The 22,303-nt window shown below is 44.0% G+C and overlaps 1 protein-coding gene across 2 annotated transcripts in view; it reads right to left on the reverse strand.

The window, feature by feature from the left end:
- Window positions 1–233: 233 nt before the first annotated feature.
- The window catches only part of CUL1 (cullin 1), a 103,779-nt gene continuing 81,709 nt past the window's right edge, over window positions 234–22,303 (reverse strand). For both annotated transcript variants that reach the window (XM_039472738.2, XM_039472737.2), the window contains exons 10-22: window positions 16,214–16,321; window positions 16,027–16,133; window positions 13,988–14,036; window positions 13,444–13,575; window positions 12,212–12,329; window positions 11,054–11,130; window positions 10,438–10,569; window positions 7,452–7,544; window positions 3,460–3,507; window positions 3,298–3,380; window positions 2,645–2,750; window positions 1,947–2,060; window positions 234–838 (exon numbers count right to left, since the gene is read on the reverse strand). In XM_039472738.2, coding sequence (XP_039328672.1) covers window positions 758–838; window positions 1,947–2,060; window positions 2,645–2,750; window positions 3,298–3,380; window positions 3,460–3,507; window positions 7,452–7,544; window positions 10,438–10,569; window positions 11,054–11,130; window positions 12,212–12,329; window positions 13,444–13,575; window positions 13,988–14,036; window positions 16,027–16,133; window positions 16,214–16,321 — 1,248 coding nt within the window. In that variant the 3' untranslated portion in view covers window positions 234–757. The remainder of the gene's footprint in view (window positions 839–1,946; window positions 2,061–2,644; window positions 2,751–3,297; window positions 3,381–3,459; window positions 3,508–7,451; window positions 7,545–10,437; window positions 10,570–11,053; window positions 11,131–12,211; window positions 12,330–13,443; window positions 13,576–13,987; window positions 14,037–16,026; window positions 16,134–16,213; window positions 16,322–22,303) is intronic.

A 22,303-nucleotide genomic window follows, 5' to 3' on the forward strand; every position in this document is an offset into this window, starting at 1 on the left:
CCTCACCTCAGTTTCCCCACCTGCAAAGAGGAGGATACTATTTCCCGCCTAGTTTGTCGAATCTATGTATGGTCACCGACTCACTGAACATGGTGACATGCTGCATTCAAGTCACCACAGGAAGTCACAAAAATAAGCATGTTTAAAAACACAGGGCCTTAAAATTTTAAGATCTTAAAAATTTTCCATCCGAAGGATACAGGCTTTTAAAGTACAGGAAGACACTAGGAATATAAATGTGCACAATCGTTATATCTTTTATTTACATATAGAAATTAGTAAAACTTAAAACAAAACCAAACGCGACTTGTACAGAAATCCTTTAATTTTCTTTATTTTCACACATTAAAAAATGAAACACACTATACAAATGGTTTTCCATAGCAGATTACACGTGGGTCCGTTCAGACTTGCTCTCAAAGTGCTGCCAACGTGACAGGCGCTGCCAAGGTGACAGCGGCGACCCGGGGAGCCCCTGTACTGACTGAGACGCGGTAGCATGCAGCCCTCGGCGGGAGGGTCAGTCCCCGCTCTTCTTAAATTAGGGTAAATGGCATTGGTGTCCGTATTTACAGACTTGAAATGTATCAATCCTGAGCAGTTCCGATGTAAATCCGAGACCAGCTGATGGGAGTCTTGGTCTCAGTTTAAAAAAGGGAGGTCCATGGCGGCAGGCTGGCTGCTATGAGCTTGAGTTGTTTTCATTCTTTCCAACATGAACTATTTGCTGAGGGTCACACAGACCTCTCCGGAAGGGTTAAGCCAAGTAACTGTAGGTGTCCTTTTCACCGTCAACTCGCTCCAAATATTCCTTCTCAATTAGAATGTCAATGCATTTCTGGGTGTTATTTTTTAAAAGGAAGAGGTAATGAAAGAAAAGAAAAACACAAATTATCATCAGAACAGTGAGAGGCTGCCCCTCTCTGAGCTCAGTGGGGAGCAGTCTCCCCCACCCCAGATCTGTTAGCATCGAGTTTCACATTCTGGGCAGCTAAGCCTTTGTGCATGGAGTTCCTTCAATTTCCACTCCCATAACACTTGCTGAGGGTGACTCGTGTCCCTCCAGCACCCACCCTGGGAACTGGAGTCAGGGGCTGTGTGAGCCACGGGGGCTGCAGTCTCCCTTTCTACCCAAGTTTGCTGCCTCTGGGCACGACTCAGTCTCACAAGAAGAGGCCATGAACAGGGAACAGGAGACTGCGGAGACCCCCTGAACAGCAGGAACGAACTGCCACCTGTGCAAATGTAACCCAGGGGTGACACTGGGCTCCTGTCTGTTGTGGAGTCACCTGTCAACGCCACCCCTGAAGCTCTCCACTGGCTGCGACTCACCCAAGTGGTTTCAGAAAAGGAAAGTCCTGCTTAGTTACCATTTTAAACAAACCTCACCAGAAATAAGCCAAATGTCAATTATCAGTGGGCTACATAAAGGGAGGCATGTTCCCACAACAGAGCATCGTAAGAGCAGTGACAACGAACCAGTGCTTCCCGATACTGCAGCACATGAATCTCCCAAAGATAACGTGAGGAAATTCCTACCAGGCACGGGAGTGTGTGCTCTACAATCCATTTATGTATCATGCAAAAGCAGGCAAAACTGCTTGATGGTGTCAGAAGACATGACAGTGATTTTCTGTGGGACCACAGGGACTGGCTGGGGCAGGCGGGCCTCCAGGACTCTGGTCATGTTTTAATTCTTACCTGGGTGCCGACTTCACAGTGCACTGACTCTGTGAAAGTCATCAAGCTGGTGCTTTATCACCTGTGCACTTCTTTGTGTGTTTCAACAAGAGTTAAACCGAAGCCAATTTTCTTCTGTAGAAATCCTCTACATACAAAGAAGCCAGTTCCCTCCTCCTCCATGCTACAGCAACCCATCCACTTTTTGCTCCATCTTTTATCTTCTAAATTAAGAAAGGCGCGTGACTGCTACGTAAGTCCTGTACCTTGATCACAGGGACCCGAGGCTTGAACCTGGAGGACAGCTGAGTGAGGACCTCGCCGAGTAACTGCTGGTGTTTCAGAACCTTCCTCATCTTCATGATTCTGACGATGGCCGCCTGTGCAAGCAGACAAGGAAGAAGAGGTGCGTTTAGAGCTGTAACTACTTAGCCCTGTTAAGGACAAGCCACGCAGAGGCTGCCAACGTTCCGTGTCTCTGCACAGGACCACAATTTCCTCACAGGTGACAGGCGCCCTGCAGGTGAGAGAGGAGAGGGAACCAATTCTACCCGCCTAGGTTTCAACTCGAACGTGGCAAACACTAAAATGTCTTTGTCTTTTGAGCAATTTTAATTCACATAATTTAACTCAACCATAAGGGATTTAAAAAAGGAGAAAGAAGGAAATCTTCCAGGCCATGGAAGCTGCCCGCCCTCCCCACTGAACGACTCTCCTGCCCCATTTCAGTTGCACCTGCCACAGGGTTTGCTGTCCAACAAGCAAGAGGACTGCCCTCGTTTGCCTGGTGCCATGAAGGACGAATTCAGATAACAAGGCCCTGGCTCTCCACCTGGCCACCTCTGCCACCACAGACCCACGCGTCCGGCAACCACTCCCGAGTCGCCCCCACCCACCGCCCATCCTCGCGAGCTGTCCTGAGGGAGGGACAGCACACCCAGCACAGGCACACGGGTGAAGTCACCTGGATCAGTAGTTTGCGGTCTTCCTCGATATTTTTGTGTGTGGTTTCTTGTTCCTGCTTCTGTTCGGTTTTCATTGGCACATTGATGTTAACCCTTAATTTCTTACTATCAAGAAAATTGAGGAAACCAATCACTGTTATGTTAAAAGGCAGGCAATGAATGAAGGCTGCTTTCTATTCCTCAGCCTTCGAGAAGTGTTCTGCTTCCCTAGACAGAGGGTAGAGTGTTGATTTCTATTAACTCTGTGAAATTGCCATTAACAGCGACATCCACATTACAGAAAATCCAGGTCCTTAATAATTTGCTCTCCCAAATTTTGTCAGGTGAAATAAAATCAAGCCACTTGGACACAAAGGTCCAAACTTTCTTGGTGCGTCATTTAAGGAGAACTACTTGCCAAACAAAGAAAAAGCTCGGAAGCCCCAAGTTGGATGGAGAAACATCGAGGCTTGCTGAATGAAAGCGAAGGCCCATCTCACACTCCGGGAAGTGTTCCCAACGCCTCAGCCCTCCTTCAGCCTCACAGCTTTAGGACCTCATGAAATCCAAGGGCACCAGCCTGAGGGCACTCACACAGCTTCACACTGAGTCTCTGACCTCCCAGGGGATATGTCTATGGTCTAGGGCCATCTATTTATTAGATTTTTCTTACTTTTTATAACCAAGGTATAATTTTATTAAGGTATCTGGCTTCAATTCCACCTCATCAACGTTTGCATTTTCATCTTCCAAGACCTGTAAGAAAACAACTGTTACCATATCGTCTCAGGAAAAGGCTTTCTTCTAGCGTAAGATAAAAAGTGCACAAACCTACCAATAACTTCGACTTCAATAAAATCTGTAGGACTTGCGCCAAAATGTCCTGCAATTAGTGAGAAAAAGAGGAAGTTGAAGGGAAAATGCAGTTTTCTTTGCAATAACCACCACAGGCGACCTCACAATCCATTTTTCCATTAAAAAAAATTACCCCAAAAGAAGAATACGCTGGAAGGAAAAAAAGAGTTGGTGCTTCTTAGAGGTTCATTAAATGCACTGCTTCCTTCCACACTGACTTCTAGAAGTGAAATCAACTCTGGCCTTGACCACCCAATAACAAAAACGAACGATTCTGTTATACTTAAATCAGGTTGAGTAATCCTTGTTTGAAATATTTGGATTTCAGAATACTGCACTGTATTTACTGATTCAGCAGTCTTGATTGGAAAATCCAAAATTTGAACTGCTCAGATAAGCTTTTTTTTTTTTTTTTTTTTGCATCAGTGTTGGTACTCAAAAATTTTCAGATTCTGGAGCATTGTGGAATTTGGGTTTTTGGAGTTGGGACTTTGAACCTGTACTGGAAACCATGCACAACTTATTTCTTCAATGAAATCTTCAGGAACCTATTCACTTCTGAAGTTCCTGACAGCTCCTCTTGGACACTGATCATCATAACAGAAGAATGACTATGAAACAGTCATTCCAAATGACTTTCCTAACTCACAGTCCACAAGACCAGTATAAGCCGGACACCAAAACCAAATGAACACCATGAGAAAACAACAGATTACTATCCCTTATGAATATAAACGCAAAACGCGAGAAAATACCACAAGCTACCCCCAACAACATATATACCACAACCAAGTGGGATTCACCCAAAGAACACAGTTCAACATCAGTGCAGTACCCCATATTAACAGACAAGAGGCACAGGTATCTCGAGAGAGCAGAAAAAGCATTTTGACACAATACAACACTCTTTCTTGATTCAAAATGTAATAAACTAAGAATAAAAGGGAACCTCTTTAGTCTCATGAAAGACATCTAGGGAAAACAGCTACCACCACCACTGTGTAGCACTGGAGTGAAACAGTGAAGGACTGGAAGCTTTCCCACTAAGCAGCAGCGAGACAAGGATGACTGCTCTTACCACGTCCATTCAACAGTGCACCACAAATTCTAGCCAGAAGGATCAGGCGGAAACAAAAACAAACAAAAGAGAAATAAAAGGCAGCCAAATAGAAAAGGAAGAAGTCAAACTGTCTGTATTTGTAGATGATGACTGTGCATCACAAAACTCTAAAGAATCCCCCCAAAACTATTTGAGCTGATAAATTAGAGCTAATAAAGCTTTAGCAATGTTATAGGATACAGGATCAAAATGCAATAATCAGTTTTATTTCTACACATTAGCAATGAGCAATCAGAAAGGGGAAGAGGCTGGCATGGTGGCTCATGCCTGTGTAATCCCACCACTTTGGGAGGCCAAGGTCAGAGTGTCACTTGAGCCCAGGAGTTCAAGACCAATCTGGGCAACACAGTGAGACCCATCTCTAAAAAAAACCCACAAAAATTAGCTGTGCATGGTGGCAAGCACCTGTAGTCCCAGCTACTCAGGAGGCTGAGGAGAGAGGATCGTTGATACCGCAGTGAGCTATGACTGCACCATTGCACTCCAGCCTGAGCAAGTGTGGGAAGAGACTACATTTCAAAAAAACAGGAAAAAAAAAAAAGTGAAATTAAGAAAACAATTCTGCCAGGCACGGTGGCTCATGCCTGTAATCCCAGCACTTTGGGAAGCTGAGGCACTTGAGGTCTGGAGTTCAAGACCAGCCTGGCCAACATGGTGAAACCCTGACTCTACTAAAAATATAAAAAAAATTAGCCAGGCATGGTGGCACACTACTCAGGAGGTTGAGGTGGGAGAATTGCTGGAACCCGGCAGGCTCCTTGCAGTGAGGCCAGATTGCACCACTGCACTCCAGCCTGGGAGACAGAGCAAGATTCTGTCTCAATTAAAAAACAAAAAACCATTTATTTCATTTACAATAACATAAAAATATCATAAACTAGGAATAAATTTAAACTAGTACAAGATGCATATACTAAAAACCATGAGAAACAGTTAAAAGAAAAAACAACCTAAATAAATGAAAAGACATCCCATGTTCATGGAGTGGGAGACTTAAAATACAGTTGAGATGGCAATACTCCCCAAAGCAATCTACAGATGCAGTGCAATCCTTATCAAAATCTCAACTGTACTTTTTGCAGAAATGGACAAGCTGATCTTAAAATTCATACAGTAACCTAAGGGACTCATAATAGCCAATATAATCTTAGTGGAAAAAAACCAAAGCTAGGGGTCTCAATTTCAAGATTTACTGCAAAACAATAGTAAATAGACAGTGTGATACTGGCATAGTACAGTCACAAAGATCACTGGAAAAGAGCTGAGAATCCAGAAATAAACCCATATACCTATGGCCAATTAACTTTTGACAAGTTTGCCGGCATCAAACAAAAGGGAAAGAACAGTTCTTGGCCTCAGACTAGGCAACGATTCCTCAGAAATGACCGAAAATCCCAAACAACAAAAAGAAAAAATAGATAAAACAGGCTTCATCAAAATTAAGAACGTGTGTAATATAAGACAATTCATAGAATGGAAGAAAGTATTTATAAATTACATATTTGATAAGGATCTAGTATGTAGAATTAAAAAAGAATTCTTACAACAGCAAAAAAAAAAAAAAAAAAAAAAAAACAAAACAAATAACCCAATTGAAAAATGGGCAAAGAATCTGACCAAACATTTCTCCAAAGAAGATATATAAATGACCAATAAACACAAAAAAGACTCTAAACACCATTAGCTCTCAGAGAAATGCAAGTCAAAAACCACAAGATACGACTTCATATCCACTGGGATGGCTACAATTTTTTTAAAAAAGGAAAATAACAAATGTCAGTGAGGACGTGGAGAAACTGAAAGCTGTTCATACGCCGTTGGTGAGAAAATGAACCGAAACAGCCAATATGGAAGTTTGGCAGTTCCTCAAAAAATTCAGTTATTACATGACTCAGCAATTCTATATCCAAGAAAACTGAAAACATGTATTCACAACCATGTTGTTCATAATACCCAAAAGGTGGAAACAACTCCAGTGTACATCAACTGATGAACAAATAAAATGTGGTCCAGCTATACACGGAATTATTTGGCCACAAAAAGAAATGTACCAACACATGCTGCAACATGGGCAAACCGTGAAAACAGCATACACCAAATGAAAGAAGGCAGGCCCAGAAAGTCGCATGCTACATGACTTGTTTTATATGAAATTTCTGGAGTAGGCAAGTTGACAGTAAATTGATGGTTGTCGGGGCTGGAGGTTAACAGGTATTTACTGCTAATGGGTGCAGGTTTCTTTTTGGGGTGATAAAACATTCTAGAATTGGATAATAGTGGCCAGTTGCATAAGCTAGTGAATATACTAAAAACCACTTTGTACACTTTAAAACAGCGACTTCTATGTTATGTGTAATTGTGTTATCTGAAATATACCTCAATAAAAAATATGAGTAGCAGGAAAAATAACACTAAGGTGAAAATATAAGCTTAGTAAGAAAACCTAACTGGAGAAACAGTTAAGAATTGGTTAAATGAATGAGAGAAAAGCATAGGGGTGTGTGTACACTGAGTTTTATTTTTAGGAGACAGGGTCTCTCGGTCACCTAGGCTGGAGTACAGTGGCATGCTCACAGCTCATGGTAGCCTTGACCTCCCAGGCTCAAGTGATCCTCCCGCCTCAGCCTCCTGAGAAGCTGGGACTACAGGCATGTGCCACCATGCCTGGCTCAATGTTGAGTTTTAAAATTAAGCTTTTTGCAATGCGCATTAAAATCCTGGAATAAGAGCATATTCATATTCATGAGGTAAACATCTATTTCAAATTAACGATGCCCTTATCGTTCCTAACAATATCCATGAGAACCAGGAAATGGCAACTCGATGCAACAACGAGACTGAAGTAAGAATACCATTTTAATCTGCGTGCTGTCCGTCAGCTGCTGCACAGTGTAGGCATCCTCCGTGTTGTACTGAAGCAGGATAGCCATCTGGAATGTAGAGGCCTTCGAGGCCCCCCATGTAAAAGGAAAAGAAGGAACATTTAAATGCATGGAAACACCTCCAAAAATATACAGCCTAAGTTTGAAGAACTTATTTATGAAAAAAATTCTTTAAACAAGTGCAAAAAAAGCAGGTCTATTTAAAAGGGAACGTAAGACGTGGCGAAGCCACTGCAGTGCGACATTTCCCAAAGTCAGGTCATTTTCCATGTTTTCAAACATTAAAATCATTTGAAGGTTTTTTTACAAAAATGTACTGTCTATGTGGATACACACTGCAGATACATCCTCCTCATTTACAGAGAAGATCGCATATTCACACACCTGGTATATACGAACATGTTAAGCGTCAATCTCCAAATCTGTTTTTGGCACGCGGGCTGAGGAAAATTCTTTCTGCACATTATTCATGTAACAACACAAAGATCAAACTATATTTGGTTTATTAATCCTAAGTACTTTACTGTTAAAGTATGAAAAAAGTAAGTAAAGTATGAAATGATAAGTGCACTAAAGTATCTTTTTTTATTTTTGTGACGATGTCTTGCTCTGTCGCCCAGGCTGGAGTGCTGTGGTATGGTCTCGGTTCACTGCAGCCTCTGCTTCCCGAGTTCAAGTGATTCTCCTGCCTCAGCCTCCCGAGTAGCCTGGATTATAGGTACCCGCCACCATGCCCAGCTAAGTTTTGTATTTTTAGTAGAGGTGGGGTTTCACCACGTTGGCCAAGCTGGTCTTGAACCCTTGACCTTGTGATCTGCCTGCCTCAGCCTCCCAAAGTGTTGGGAATACAGGCATGAGCCATGGCGCCTGGCCCTCTATTATCTTCTAAAAGACAGGGAGCCACGTGTTGGTTCCTGACTGCTGAGTGTGTGCCCGCGAATGAACGCCCCGAGGACTCTCTCCTCTCTTCTCCCTCTCTTCTTGCATAATCGACAGCAACAAGTCGTGACCCATGACCGTCAATCACTGCTTGCCTAGGCAAGACCTTGGTCAGTGAAGAGCACAAACAAAAAACATCACATGCCTGTTTCAGGGAGGCCCACAGACAGCAGTGCTTCCAGGGCCTTGAACAGAGATACAAGGCAACAAGTGTGTTGCTCATGTTTTCTACTGGGCCCGCTCTTGGTTGCCTTAACATGGCAGACACCCGCTAGGCTAAAGCCTCCGCCTTGTCAAAAACCGGACACTGAAACTCCAGATACTACGGTCGATCACATGGATTCTTCTATGTATATTTGGGATAAATAAAACAAAATTTCAATTGTACAGTAAGAAACATTCAAGTTGATAAAGACCTCTGGAGCCAGCATAACAATACTATATGCATTTTAACAATTTTAAATCAGGGTAGAGTTACCAAAAGTTTAAATTAATGAGCAGCTTGAGTCTGTAGAACCCATTGTGAGGTTTCTTAATACTTAAACATAGACCTGCAATTGTTCTTAGAAGCTGACCGGTGAAACTGTCTCAGAGATTAAAATATGCCATTACTTGCAAAGCCCACTCTGTACAAAAGTGGAAGCAGAAAGAGCCTGGACTTTTTTTGTTTTTACTTTAAAAAATATCTAGAGATAGGGTCTTGCTATGCTGCTCAGGCTTGTCTCAAACTCCTAGCCTCAAGTGATCCTCTGGCCTCAGCCTCCCAAAGCGTTAGGATTACAAGCATGAGCCACCACACCAGTCAAGCCTAGACTTTAAGAGAAAAGACCTTAACTGAAATTCTGGCTCAGATACATACAAGCTAGGATTCAGAGAAATTCACTGCAATTAACCCAAACCTCAGTCTTCTCATCTACAAAATGGAAATATTCTTGGTTTCATAGTTTTAAATTAGTTTGTACTCAATATTGTTGTAAGCATTGAGTGTTATTAATGTGAAACTGCTCTGTCAAAGGTTGAGAGCTGTTATAACACAATGCATGCGACTCCAGCTTTTTTTTTTTTTTTTTTTTTTGAGACGGAGTTTCGCTCTTGTTACCCAGGCTGGAGTGCAATGGCGCGATCTCGGCTCACCGCAACCTCTGCCTCCTGGGTTCAGGCAATTCTCCTGCCTCAGCCTCCTGAGTAGCTGGGATTACAGGCACGTGCCACCATGCCCACCTAATTTTTTGTATTTTTAGTAGAGACGGGGTTTCACCATGGTGACCAGGATGGTCTCGATCTCTTGACCCTGTGATCCACCCGCCTCGGCTTCCCAAAGTGCTGGGATTACAGGCTTGAGCCACCACGCCTGGCTGCGACTCCAGCTTTTTAAGCCACTACCTAACACTTGATGTGTGTCAGGGAGGAGCTGTGCCAAACACTTCCTAAATACATCATTTAATTTTCACGTCAATTCCCAAGTGTAAGCACTAACACCCCCATTAGTGGAGGAGAAAACTGAGGCTCACAATCATTAAATAACTTGCTCTCCAGCCAGAAAGAACTGGAATTTGGCTCATCTGATTCTTACAACTCCATGCTTTAAACTCGCCACTATTCCTCCAGAAGCTGCACTCTAGATTCTGATAATGATTTCTTTTTTTGGTTTGTTTTTTTTAGACGGAGTTTCGCTCTTGTTACCCTGGATGGAGTGCAATGGTGCAATCTCGGCTCACCGCAACCTCTGCCTCCTGGGTTCAGGCAATTCTGCTGCCTCAGCCTCCTGAGCAGCTGGGATTACAGGCACGTGCCACCATGCCCAGCTAATTTTTTGTGTTTTTAGTAGAGATGGGGTTTCACCATGTTGACCAGGATGGTCTCGATCTCTCGACCTCGCGATCCATCCACCTCGGCCTCCCAAAGTGCTGGGATTACAGGCTTGAGCCACCGTGCCCGGCCCTGATAATGACTTCTATAATCTGCCTTATGTTCACTTAGAATGAAAAACAATGTTAAGATATAAAGGTGATCTTACCTGCAAAGTGTATCTGTTTTTGAAGCAGTTAGTTACCAGTTCTCCTTTAGACAGCTGATATAACCATGTCAGTTTTCGGCCACTGTGGCGGCTGGCGTAGAAAGCTGTGAATCGCTGGTAACTGCGTTCCAGCTACAGGAAAAGACAGTGTTACATGGAATACAGACCTTACGACATCCTACAGGCAGCCTTTCTAAGTGAAACACACTGTTCCAAGCTTACAGTACAAAGTCAGTGCTTACATGAAAGTAAAATACAAATGCCAGGTGGTGTCTGCCTCTCTTGCAAAGCACTTTAAGCACTGGAAGGTACAATCTTCAAAAAGGTTTGTGCTTTAAGACCAGCAGGTTCATCAAGGTGTTCATTACAGAACTAATCAGGTTCTACTTTATAAGATAAAGACAGGTCTGCAGGGTTGGGACAGCCAGCCCACTTTTAGACACCCAGACCTGCCCCACCACACAGGGCACTTCCCTGAGTGCTGTCCCTGCGGTTCACTGTGACGCAGCCAGCCAGCGGGAAGGACAGCTGCAGGCCTGTCCCCTTCCACAGCGAAGGCTGCCCTGCCCCACCCTCCACTGAACACGAATGGGACGGCAGACAGACCCGTCCTTACCTCCGATGGCAAGGCGAATGTACAAGACTGCTGGAAGGGCCAGGACCCTGAGCTCAGGACCTGAATGCTGAAATCCACTGGGGAGTGGAAGAGAGGGGAGAGTGAGCATTCTGGAATCCATTAATTGGTTTATAAGTTGAAAAAAAATCAATCATTTCAGATGTGGATTGCTCTTTATTAAAAACCACATTAAACCAAAATCCTCCTTGAACATAAAATTAAGAATTGAATATTTTATTCAATTAAAATTAGCAAAAGGTGCAAAAGCCAGATATTCTTTTCTTCCAAAGAGTGACAGTCTTCATTTTGCTTCCGTCTTGGAATTCTGCTGTCACACGCCTGCCCTGCTTCCCCTGCTTCCCGTTTCTGTCCTGAATCCCCCAGCCCACTCGAGCCACGCCTGTGCCTGCCAGGCCCAGCATCACCATCACAGCCCCAAGCTCACGAAAACTCACAAGCAGGAGAAGACTGCTAACTTCATTACAGTGTGTGTATCACTTATTACCGTGAAAAGACACACATGATCTATAAATTATAACAGTAATTTCGTCTTCCCAGATAGTTAAAAAGCCCACTGGCAGAACTGTCCAGTTTAACAATGGAATTGTATTTCTGATTTGGGAAAAATAATGTTATGCATTTTTCATTTAAAAAGACAAAGATTATCAAAAGATGATGTAAGCAGAAATCTGCCATCCTACTGCTATTGCAAGACCTTAAAATACCAGCCCAGCTGCCACTCCTGGAAATAAACCACCTGCACACTGCCTGTACTGATCCCCAATCCCAATCTGAAGCCACAAGTCTTCAGCTTGACTGTTACCTACGCAGGCCAAGTGAACATTAAAGTAAGTGCTAGAATAGATCCAAGCTAAGGTTTACAACAGGAAACCCAGCCTGTGGGTCCTTCCCTAGATCCCAACAGGTGGTGGCCTTGCCACAGGAGAGCTGACAGTGCTTCAGGAATCGCTGTCTCCCAGAGTCACACAGGAGTCGGGGGAGGTGGGAAACGCCTTTGGAGGAACCTCCTGCTTCTCATTCTCAGTTCCTGAATTTCTGACAAAGCCCCTCCCATCTTTACCTAATACTTTGTCATTTCTTCATTTGCTACAAAGAACTCTCCCTGTGAGAGCAAGGCACAGACACACAGGTACTCACAGTCCAGGGGTTCAGAATTTGTCAGGTGCTTTTTGAATTGCTCGTTCAGATCTTTGCTCACACCAATGTCTTGAAACATCCGCTGAAGTTTAGAGGTATACTCGAAACCACAAGCTTGCTGAAAAGAATCCAGGTAACTGTCTTAATTTGTACAAAAATAACAAATGTACACAAGGGAATCTTAGAGGAATCACAGTACACAATACACGTTTAATTATATGGAACTACTAGCAAAGCTAGTCACATTTTGTTCTATTTTACAGTATAAATAGGCATGGATTAAAATTAACACACTCAAAAACCCCACAGCTCTATGTTGCACAGTGAAGTTCATACACATGCAATTTCTGAGCACCTAAGAGCAAGGTATTCTGACACTACGGTAGAATACAATGATGAAATAATTTGTCACTGTCTCTTACCAGAAACTGAACTGCGTCCCCCCAGAATCCCCATGTTGAAGCCCAAACCTCCAATGTGATGCTATTTGGAGGTGATGAGGTCTTGAGGGTGGGCCCTCAAGACGGGATGGGCGTGGCTGTAAGAGACGCACAAGAGCTCTGCACTCTCTACACGTGAGGGCACAACAAGAAGGGGGGTGGCTGCCTGCCACGCAGGAAGAGGGCCTGCACCAGGAAGCAAACCAGCTGGCACCCTGGTCTTGGACTTGCAGCCTCCAGAGCTGTGAGAAACTGTTTCTGTTGTTTAAGCCACCTGGTCTATGGTATTCTGCGATGACAGCCCAAGCTGACAAAGATACCCACACAATTTCGGGTCAAAGTAAAATATGCCCCAAGTCAAATAAGAGCACTTGACAGCACCAACACACAGGGGCCAGCGTGAAGGAAGTGGCGGAGGAAGATCTGCGCGATAGCAAAGTAACCGAGCCCAGAGCAAACGCAACGTCGGCTCAGCTCTGGGCCAGCTCGACGTGAATGTGGTCCAAGGCCAAAGGTGTGGGAGGCAGGAGAGGCCGCACAGACGGTGAACGGGCCCCAGCCAGGCCTGGGGAGCGTGGAAGCCCCACGGCGGGCTGGGGAAGGAGTCAGGAAGGCATTGGGGCCCAGCAGAGTCGAGTGGGAGATGTGGGAGGTTCTCAGAAGAGCAGTGGCAGAGCTTCTTGTACAAACTCCTGCACAAACTCCTCTGCCTGCCTCATAACCTGGAGAGACTAAGAACTGTTTTAATACTGACTCAGAAGCTGCGATTTTTCAGGAAAAGATGAAACTCACCTTTAACTTGGAGATCATGCTGGCTTCGGCATCGTCACTTGCACTGTTCTGATGGACAAGCCTCTTGGCCAGCATCTTCGCGTAGAACTTCTGAAATACGTCTTTGTCCTCTATGTACTTGAAGACAACCATCTGGCAAAGCCACCGAGACAACACACTTAACAATCACACTCACAAGCAGACGGTGCAGAGCTAACTGTCATCGGCCACTCACAAGCCGACAGTGCAGAGACGACTGTCACCGGCTACAAGCTTGTGGCCTTGGCTTTAGGCAGGTCTGTACGGCAACATTTATGATGGCAAAAACTCTGCCCCAGAGTCTTCAAAGTTTTGTGAATCTCCGAATTCACAGTGAGTTGGACTATTAATGAGGAATGTACAAATGCTAAAAGTAGTAACTCAATTTAGGGAGTGAAACCATAGATTCAGAATAAAATCAGTGACTGTCGCTTTTCACATTTCAGAGGCCCTCTGTAAATAACATTACGAACGACTTGTGAAAAACACAGCTATTAAGAATGGGAACGGTTATGAAGCACCTTACCACTTGATTGAGTGTGTCTTCTAGTTCTGCCTCCTCTGGGTTCTTGGAACTGCAAATTTTAAGAAGGCACAGTGTTTTAAAACATCGGTACATTTAAACAAGCACCACTTAGCATGCAGGGTCAAGCATTCAAAAGATCAGTTCTCATCAGATTAGCACAGAGGAAGAGGGAAGGCTGACTTTCCTGACCTACAGCAAACTGGCAATCTCATACTATAACCTCATGACTGAAGAACAGATTATGAAACAATCATTTAGAATATCTAAGATGGAAACCAACAGGAGATATTTATAAAACGTTTCCAAAAACATTCTGAAGGAAGTTTTCCTTTAAGATCATCCACTTAAATTTAAGGAAATTCACCTTTCCAACTGCTTTCTGGTCTGCTTTAACTTAACTTTGAAGAAACAAAAAGGCACACAGATTCCTTTCCATGACCCGATCATTAAAGGTAATGAAGGGGTTTCAATTCCTATCAAAGTGCTGTTTGTAGTTGTATCTACAAAAAGGGATGACTGTCCTTTAACAACTGAGTCACCCTATGGACAAACAATAATTCAAAGGTGACTTACAGGTAGATGAATTTTTGTACAGGCCCTTCTACAAGACTGCTTTATGAACGAGACCCCCTAATTCATATAAAATGAATCAGCCACCACACAACCTCTGAAGAGGTGTCTCCAACTTGAAAACAGTTGGCTCAGAAAACCCACCCCTATTCTGCACACTCTTGGGTCAAGCGGGTTCCTCTTCCCTCGGAGCAGTTCAACTTAGTGCCGCCCGGATTCCACTCGCACAACGCATGTTGTTCAAGAGATGCTGTGGAAATGTCTCTGCCATTCTGTCTGCACCAGTCACCTTAACTAATAACCAGAAGGCTTGATGAGGGCCATTCATGAAAAGACAACAGATAAAAAGGACTCTAAGGTCAGGCGCGGTGGCTCATGCCTGTAATCCCAGCACTTTGGGAGGCTGAGGTGGGTGGATCACTTGAGGTCAGGAGTTGGAGACCAGTCTGGCCAACACGGTGAAACCTCATCTCTACTAAAAATACAAAAAAAACCAAGCTACTCGGGAAGCTGAGGCTGCAGTGAGCTGAGATCACGCCACTGCACACAAGCCTGGGTGACAGAGCAAGATTCCTTTTCAAAAACAAACAAACAAAAAAATTGGCCGGGCATGGTGGTGTGCCTGTAGTCCCAGCTACTCCAGAGACTAAGGCACGAGAATCGCTTAAACCCAGGAGGTGGAGGCTGTAAGGTTGCAGTGAGCTGAGATTGTGCCACTGCACTCCAGCCTGAGAAACAGAGTGAGACAAAGTCTTAAAAAAAAAAGAACACTAAGTGTTCTGTCAAACAAACTGAAGACCCAATAGAGTATCTCCATAGTCATAACACGTGGCCCCCTCAAAATGAAACCAAGTCATGAGAGGCATTCCAATTTAAAGTCCCTTTTCATTTCTGGAGAGGATCTCACCACAGTTGTTAAATTAACACTAAACCAGAATATATATTTGTTTACTGCAATAAACAGGAAAAAAACATCAAATACTCAGTTTCTCGCTGGCCTTGGGTAAACTGGGTTAAGAGAAAGCTATAATAGACCTTCATCAAATGTTTTCCCATCATTTACCGAAAAGGCCACATTGTTTTTACATGGTTATCTGTTAATATAGCAAATCACATGAGACTTGGTACTGCTGGGTTCCTAGGAAGCTGCACTATGTTTTGAAGAATTATGATTAACTGACAACTCTGGCTTGCTAATATTTTACTTCAGATTTCTGCAACTACATTCTCAAGTGACACTGGTTAGTACTGGCTGAAGAATAACCGAAGTCCCACAATACAATGAGACGCTTCTGTTTTAACAACAGCCAGGGGGAGGGAATGCAGATTTTCAACTGGACAGATGATGATGTTTAAGCATTTTCTCATAAGGCAAAAAACTCGAAATTTAATGTACGTAAAATGTAAATTTTCATTTAAAGCTGATATTTTAAACAGGCATACTAAGAAAACACAGGGTCATTTAATACCTTTTCTTCAACAAGGAGTCACAGTATCGAGCCAGCAACTCAGGGGATTTACTGGATGACTGGGCCATCTTGGTAACCGCATTGTTATTTATGAAGCGACCGCAAGCCTGTGTGACACAGAGCACAGTTAGAGACAAACGCCCCATCCAGATGCACTACAGGCAAGTCACAACCGCCACACGCCTACCTTATCAAGGGCAGCCACAAAGCCCGCGTCATTGTTGAATGCAGACATTACCAGGGCATTGTATTTTTTATGAACATCAAGCACTGTCTGTACATACATTTTGGGGTCCTTAAATGGGGGCAGAAACAGAAACAGAAGTTGGTTACTGCATATAAAATATTCTAAAAGCTATACGTACCTTTACAAAGTTAAGAAATAAGATCGAGACATACTTTTGGTACCATCATTGAAACACACAGGACATTCTGATCATACATATAAAATAAAAACCAATATATTCTCCACACACTAAATACTGATTTCGATCTGGCATTACAAACAGTGAAAACTCAAAGAGATCGTGAAAACAGCATTTTCTAAGGGACAGCTCTGCTTTGCCAATTTCTCCTTGTTAAAGAGTGCAATTCTGGGCTCTTTCAGCTGGAGAAGAGCATTCAGCCAGTGAGGTCTGTCAACAACGAGAGGGAAAGTGGGGCTCAGGGAGGGAGTCTGACTGTGGCCCCCACGCCCTGCAAACCAGAGACTCAGATCTGTGTGGCGCTGCTGGGGCCAGGGCCTGATAGCAGGGCGGGAAGAGGGGTAAAGTGCGGCGTGGGGTGGCAATGGGGCATCCCTGGACCAAGGAACAATATGGAAATGCAACAGGCCAGCCGGAGGGCTTCTGTGGTCAAAGGAAGGTGGCAACAATGGAAGGCAAAGGAGACCGAGCTAAGTGCTGATGTGAAAACCAGTGCTGCTGCTGGGCACACAGTGCACGCCCCCACCACCCTTCACGGGACCGAGACAGCCCACACTGGGAAGCAGGTGCTGTTTTCATCCCCATTCTACAGGTGAAGAACTGTCACAGCTAAGTACACTGCCAGGAAATGGCGGCAGCGTCAGGCTTGGCTCTGGGCTCTGCGGGAGCCGGGCTGGGAAGGCTGGTGGGAGGGAGCTCTGGGCCACACCTAGGCGAGCACAGACCCAGGCGCAGGGGCAAGCCTGTTTCCACATCACTGATACATTAATCTGCAGGGCTCAGGTGCCAGAAAGCAACGCTGCCCCAACTCTACCTATTCGGCATTTTTTAGACATTTGATTGATTTCCTTGTTTTTATTATATATTTATTTATTCTGAGATGGAGTCTCACTCTGATTCTGAGATGGCGTCTCGCTCTGTCGCCAGACTGGAGTGCAGTTGTGCAATCTCCAGGCCGCTGCACTCCAGCCTGGGCAACAGAGCTAGACGCCATCTCAAAAATAAAAATAGAAAAGAGTGTCAGAGGTTTCCTGTTTAAAAAAAAAAAAGAGCTATATAATAAATGCAAGGTTTATTATTATGAATATATTGTGATAAGATTTTAAGTCCAATAAGATACAAAGATGGTCTCTTCCTGATATGAACATTTGATAGGAGAAAACATTAAAAGGGAACTTAATGCAAAATAATTGCCACATAATTAATACTGAAAGGCAATTCTGCAGATATTTAATATTTCAAAATTACCATCTTAAAAATGTTGAAACACATACAGTGTTAACTGCACTACCAGATAGCCTTGCTCTCTGTTTCATGGCTACCACAGATGTAGGGACACTTCCTCCACTTTATCTGGATGGTCTTAATCTTCAGAGTGAAACAAAAGCACCTTCAAGTTGGGCCACATCTTACTTCATATAAGCTTCTTTTAAACAATGAAAACATTTTCTGCTTGACCTAATTGTGATTTTGCTACTGAAACAGATACAGCTTCTGCCGATTCAGATTTTAGATCACCTTCAGAGTTCATGTCAAATTATTCCACAACATTCACATATTCTTCTCTCTGCCTTCCTTCTGTTACAGTATTTACAAAGTGCTCAGCCTACAGCAAGGATTCAAACATTGGAAAACGCTAGAAACGTCACTGGATAGTTTTCAAATAAGGTAACATGCAGGATCTCTTAACAAGTTAACAGCCCTACAAAGAACTGCCTGTCAAAACTGCCAATCTAAGGACTCAATTTGCTTCCAAAAGTTGCTGGTTTTTGGTTTTATGTTTTTGAGACATTGGCTCGCTCTGTTGCCTCTGCTGGAGTGCAGTGGTGCAGTCTCGGCTCACTGCAACCTCGGCCTCCTGGGTTCAAGCGATTCTCCTGCCTCAGCCTATCGAGTAGCTGGGGCTACAGGTGACGCCACCATGACCAGCTAAGTTTTGTATTTTTAGTAGAGACGGGGTTTCACCATGTTGGCCAGGATGGTCTGGATCTCCTGACCTTGTGATCTACCTGCCTCAGCCTCCCAGAGAGTTGGGATTACAGGCATGAACCAAAACTTGCTATTTTTTTTGAGAAAATGACTCACAGTATTTATGTAAAGTATGTTATGCATATAAACGTTAATACTTATTTTATTTGCAAGAATGACTCACCCTTAGCAGCAGAGGGGCTACAGACCCACATGTACAAGGCCTCGCCTACCTGGCAGCCTGACCCCTCAGCCTGCACGGCTTCCCTGCCACACTCCCTCACCCTCGTTCCGGAAAACGCCAGCCTTGACTTACTCCACACTCCGGAAATGCCAGCCTTGACTGACTGACTCCACACTCCTGCTTGCGACTTGTCACTGATGGACTCCTTTGAACCAGTGATACCTCTATGTTAACTATAATGTTTCAGAATTATACTTTTCCCTATTTTCTCAAAATTTTCTGGCCATTTTTCCTCAGATGTGGAATTTGGAAAAATATAAATTTCCCAAGGAATGCCAGAAACAACTTCTCACACGTAAACCCAAATCTCCCGGAGTAAAGAAGTCTTCAGACTCCAATTCCAAGATTCTTTCAACTACAGCAGTCTGGCTGGTGAGATGCAAGGACTCGTACAGAACCCACCAAGAGAAGAATGTCAAAACACTGGCCTTGGCTGGGCATAGTGGCTCACACCTGCAATCCCAGTACTTTGGGAGGCTGAGGCGGGCGAATCATGAGGTCAGGAGTTTGAGACCAGCCTGGCCAACGTGGTGAAACCCTGTCTTTACTAAATTAGCTGGGCGTGGTGACTGGCATCTGTAATCCCAGCTACTCAGGAGTCTGGGGCAGGAGAATCGCTTGAACCCATGAGGTGGAGGTTGCAGTGAGCCGAGATTATGCCACTGCACTCCAGCCTGGGTGACAGTGCAAGACTCCATAAAAACAAACAAAAATCTGGCCTTGAAAATGTGAATTTAGGAACCGGTCAAGGGGCAGACAAAGAACACACTAGAATAATACAGGGGAGAGAATGTTAAGGAAGTAGTCAGCAAACAGAGAAAAGATTTTCAAAAGGGGAGCAGATTTAGCATTCCGGAGGTAAATGACAAAGTCAGGCTATAAAACTGGAAGGAGAGATCAGCTGGATCAAATACGTGTTTTTTCAAGAAAATTAAGGATGAATGTTTGAGGTTTAAAAAAATAAACAAAAGTAGTAACTGGTTTGATTTAGGACCCTCCATGTACTCATGACAGCTTTTCACATGTAAGAAACAGGACACCTCTCAGGGCCTGTCCCGAGGGCTCACATTCAACTCCCACATGATTTCAGTTGTTGTGATGCCCGTAACGAACACATTCATGTCTAGACCAAGCTTCCCCCAGGTGAGCTCCCACGACCCGCCCTTGGCCATCACGGGATTCCCGAACCCCTTTGTCATGAATGGGCGGATCCGCTGCCCAGTCCTGCATTCTCTGGAGCTCTTCTTGACAAGTGCCACTCACCCAGCGGCTCGAGCCAGACACCCAGGCCTCACAATTCCTGCTTTCTGAGTCACAACACCCATGAATCCACTTGATCCACAACCCGACCATTTCTTTTCAATGTTTTATTGTGGAAAAAATTCGAAGATACTAACAATTAGAAAGGGTAGTAGAACTTACCCCATGTACTCATCATCCAGTTTCAACAACTGTCAAAATACAAAACCTGTCTGTTACAAAGCTGGGGTCTCTGCCTCATTCTTCTCTCCATTCCCCCCATGCCCAGCCCAGTCTCCAGCGGGCCACTATCACTATCTGAACCATGACAACAAATCTAACTGGTACACCTGTGTGTTAGTCACGGTTCCCTAGAGGGACAGACTAATAGGATATATATATCTGATGTTTGAGGACAGGCAGTCTCCAGCACAGGAGAAAGTGTGGGCAGGGAGGCTAGGCCAGTCTCTCCTTTTCTCATTTTTCTGCTTGCTTTATATTTGCTGGCAGCTGATTAGATGGTGCCCACCAGATTGAGGTTGGGTCTGCCTTCCCAGCCCATTGACTCAAATGTTAATCTCCTTTGGCAACGCCCTCACAGACACCCCGGAACAAGACTTTGCATCCTTCAATGCAATCAAGTTGACACTCAGTATTAACCATCACAACCTGTAACTCGTCTCCTTTTAACCCACTTTCTACATGGCAGCAAGCACACACATCCCATCAATTCCATGACTGTTAACACTCTCCACTTTTTCCTCGTGCCCTTAGGATTAAGCTAATATCATCAACATGGCTTTCAAGGTCTCCCCTGGTGTGGCCAGCCTATGCCTGCCTTCACGCTTACCTTCTACCTCAGGTCACACCTGGCTTCTTAGTTCTTAAGATGGGCTGTGTGTAGGCCCACTGAGCGGCTTTGTTCTGTCTGGGATCCCCCTTTGCCTAGTTAGCTCTGTTTTCTCCATTGTAAACTTTTTTTTCAGGGACACTTTCTCTGAATGTCCAAGACAGGTTGAGGTTGCCCTGTAACAGACTGCCCAAACCCTATCCAAATTCTAATCACACCTGCCAATTCCTCGATACTGGCGGGTGGATCACCTGAGGTCAGGAGTTCAAGACCAGCCTGGGCAACATGGTAGTGAAACCCTATCTGTACTAAAAATTAAAAAATTAGCTGGGCTTATGGCAAAGAATTCCTTACTCTTGGCCTTTCTTGCTGGGCACATCTCAGTGTGGCCCACTGGGACCGTGTCTGCCTGCTACCACTGCCGTACTTCTAAGTACCTAGTGAGGTGACATTTACCGAATAATCTCCTAAATGGCTAAACCAGGAACATAGTAACAATCATAACTGAATTATGAACTTTTATTCCATATATTTCCACTAAAAAGATAATTCTAAAGGCCAATTTCACAAAGAGAAAATACATGTAACTTTTATCTTACTCTTTCTTAAAACAGTAAACCAAATACGGCATATGAAGAGGTGTGAGGGCGTTGCTTCATGGAGAGCTGACATGTATTTAGACATAATTTCTGGGGATCAGTTGTGATCCTAAGTGATACTTTAACACTCAAACACTTCCTAATGACCCAGTACCATTCAAGAATATTGCCAAAGAGGAATACTGGGGTGCCACAGGAACGAGGGGAGCATCCTTCACCATTTCGTGTACACCAACTGGTGCTCTCCAGGCTCAGGGACAGATCTGATGGTCTGTAGAGAGCTGCTCTTGCCTACACTACCTCTGAGGGTACATTCAGCGTCCACATTTTTCATCCAGCCAGGGGCTAAAGAGATCAATTACAAGAGCTTTAAGAGAGTTCCCTGACGCTAGAGAGTTGACAACAACAGACCAACCTCAGGACACCAGGACTGGCTCCGCACTATCCAGTCTTACCTCTAGGTAATTTTTCCTTAAGGAGGGGAGAGAAATGAGGCCCCATTAAGTAACAAAAACATACGGTGCAGTTGTTTGGGGGCCATGTCATTCTTCCCATTAGCATCAGCGCTTGGTCTTGGAGGAACATTATCTCCATGCAAAACATAGAGAAACAAAGGTTTCAGAAAAAAACAAACCACAGAGAGTATGTGTGCAGACCACGCAGTCTGATCATTATCTGGAAAGGTGCTCAGAGGCACCCACATGGTTCTGAGCTGCCCGCCACTGCCAGGCTGTGTGTGCTCAGGGGAAAAAATTAATTTTAATATTAATAGGCAAAAATAAGGGAGATACATGTTAGACTTCAAAAATCCTTTAGAAATAATTTGCATTTTCTTAATAGGTTTTTTTCCTAACCTCTTTCAATAAGTGGAAACCAACAGTAGTTTAAAATATTGAAACAAAAACACTAATAATTTAGTAAGTGCTCTTTTTCATTCTTTTTTAAATTTTTT

This window comes from Saimiri boliviensis, chromosome 10 (assembly GCF_048565385.1).
Source record: "Saimiri boliviensis isolate mSaiBol1 chromosome 10, mSaiBol1.pri, whole genome shotgun sequence".
Classification (NCBI taxonomy): domain Eukaryota; kingdom Metazoa; phylum Chordata; class Mammalia; order Primates; family Cebidae; genus Saimiri; species Saimiri boliviensis.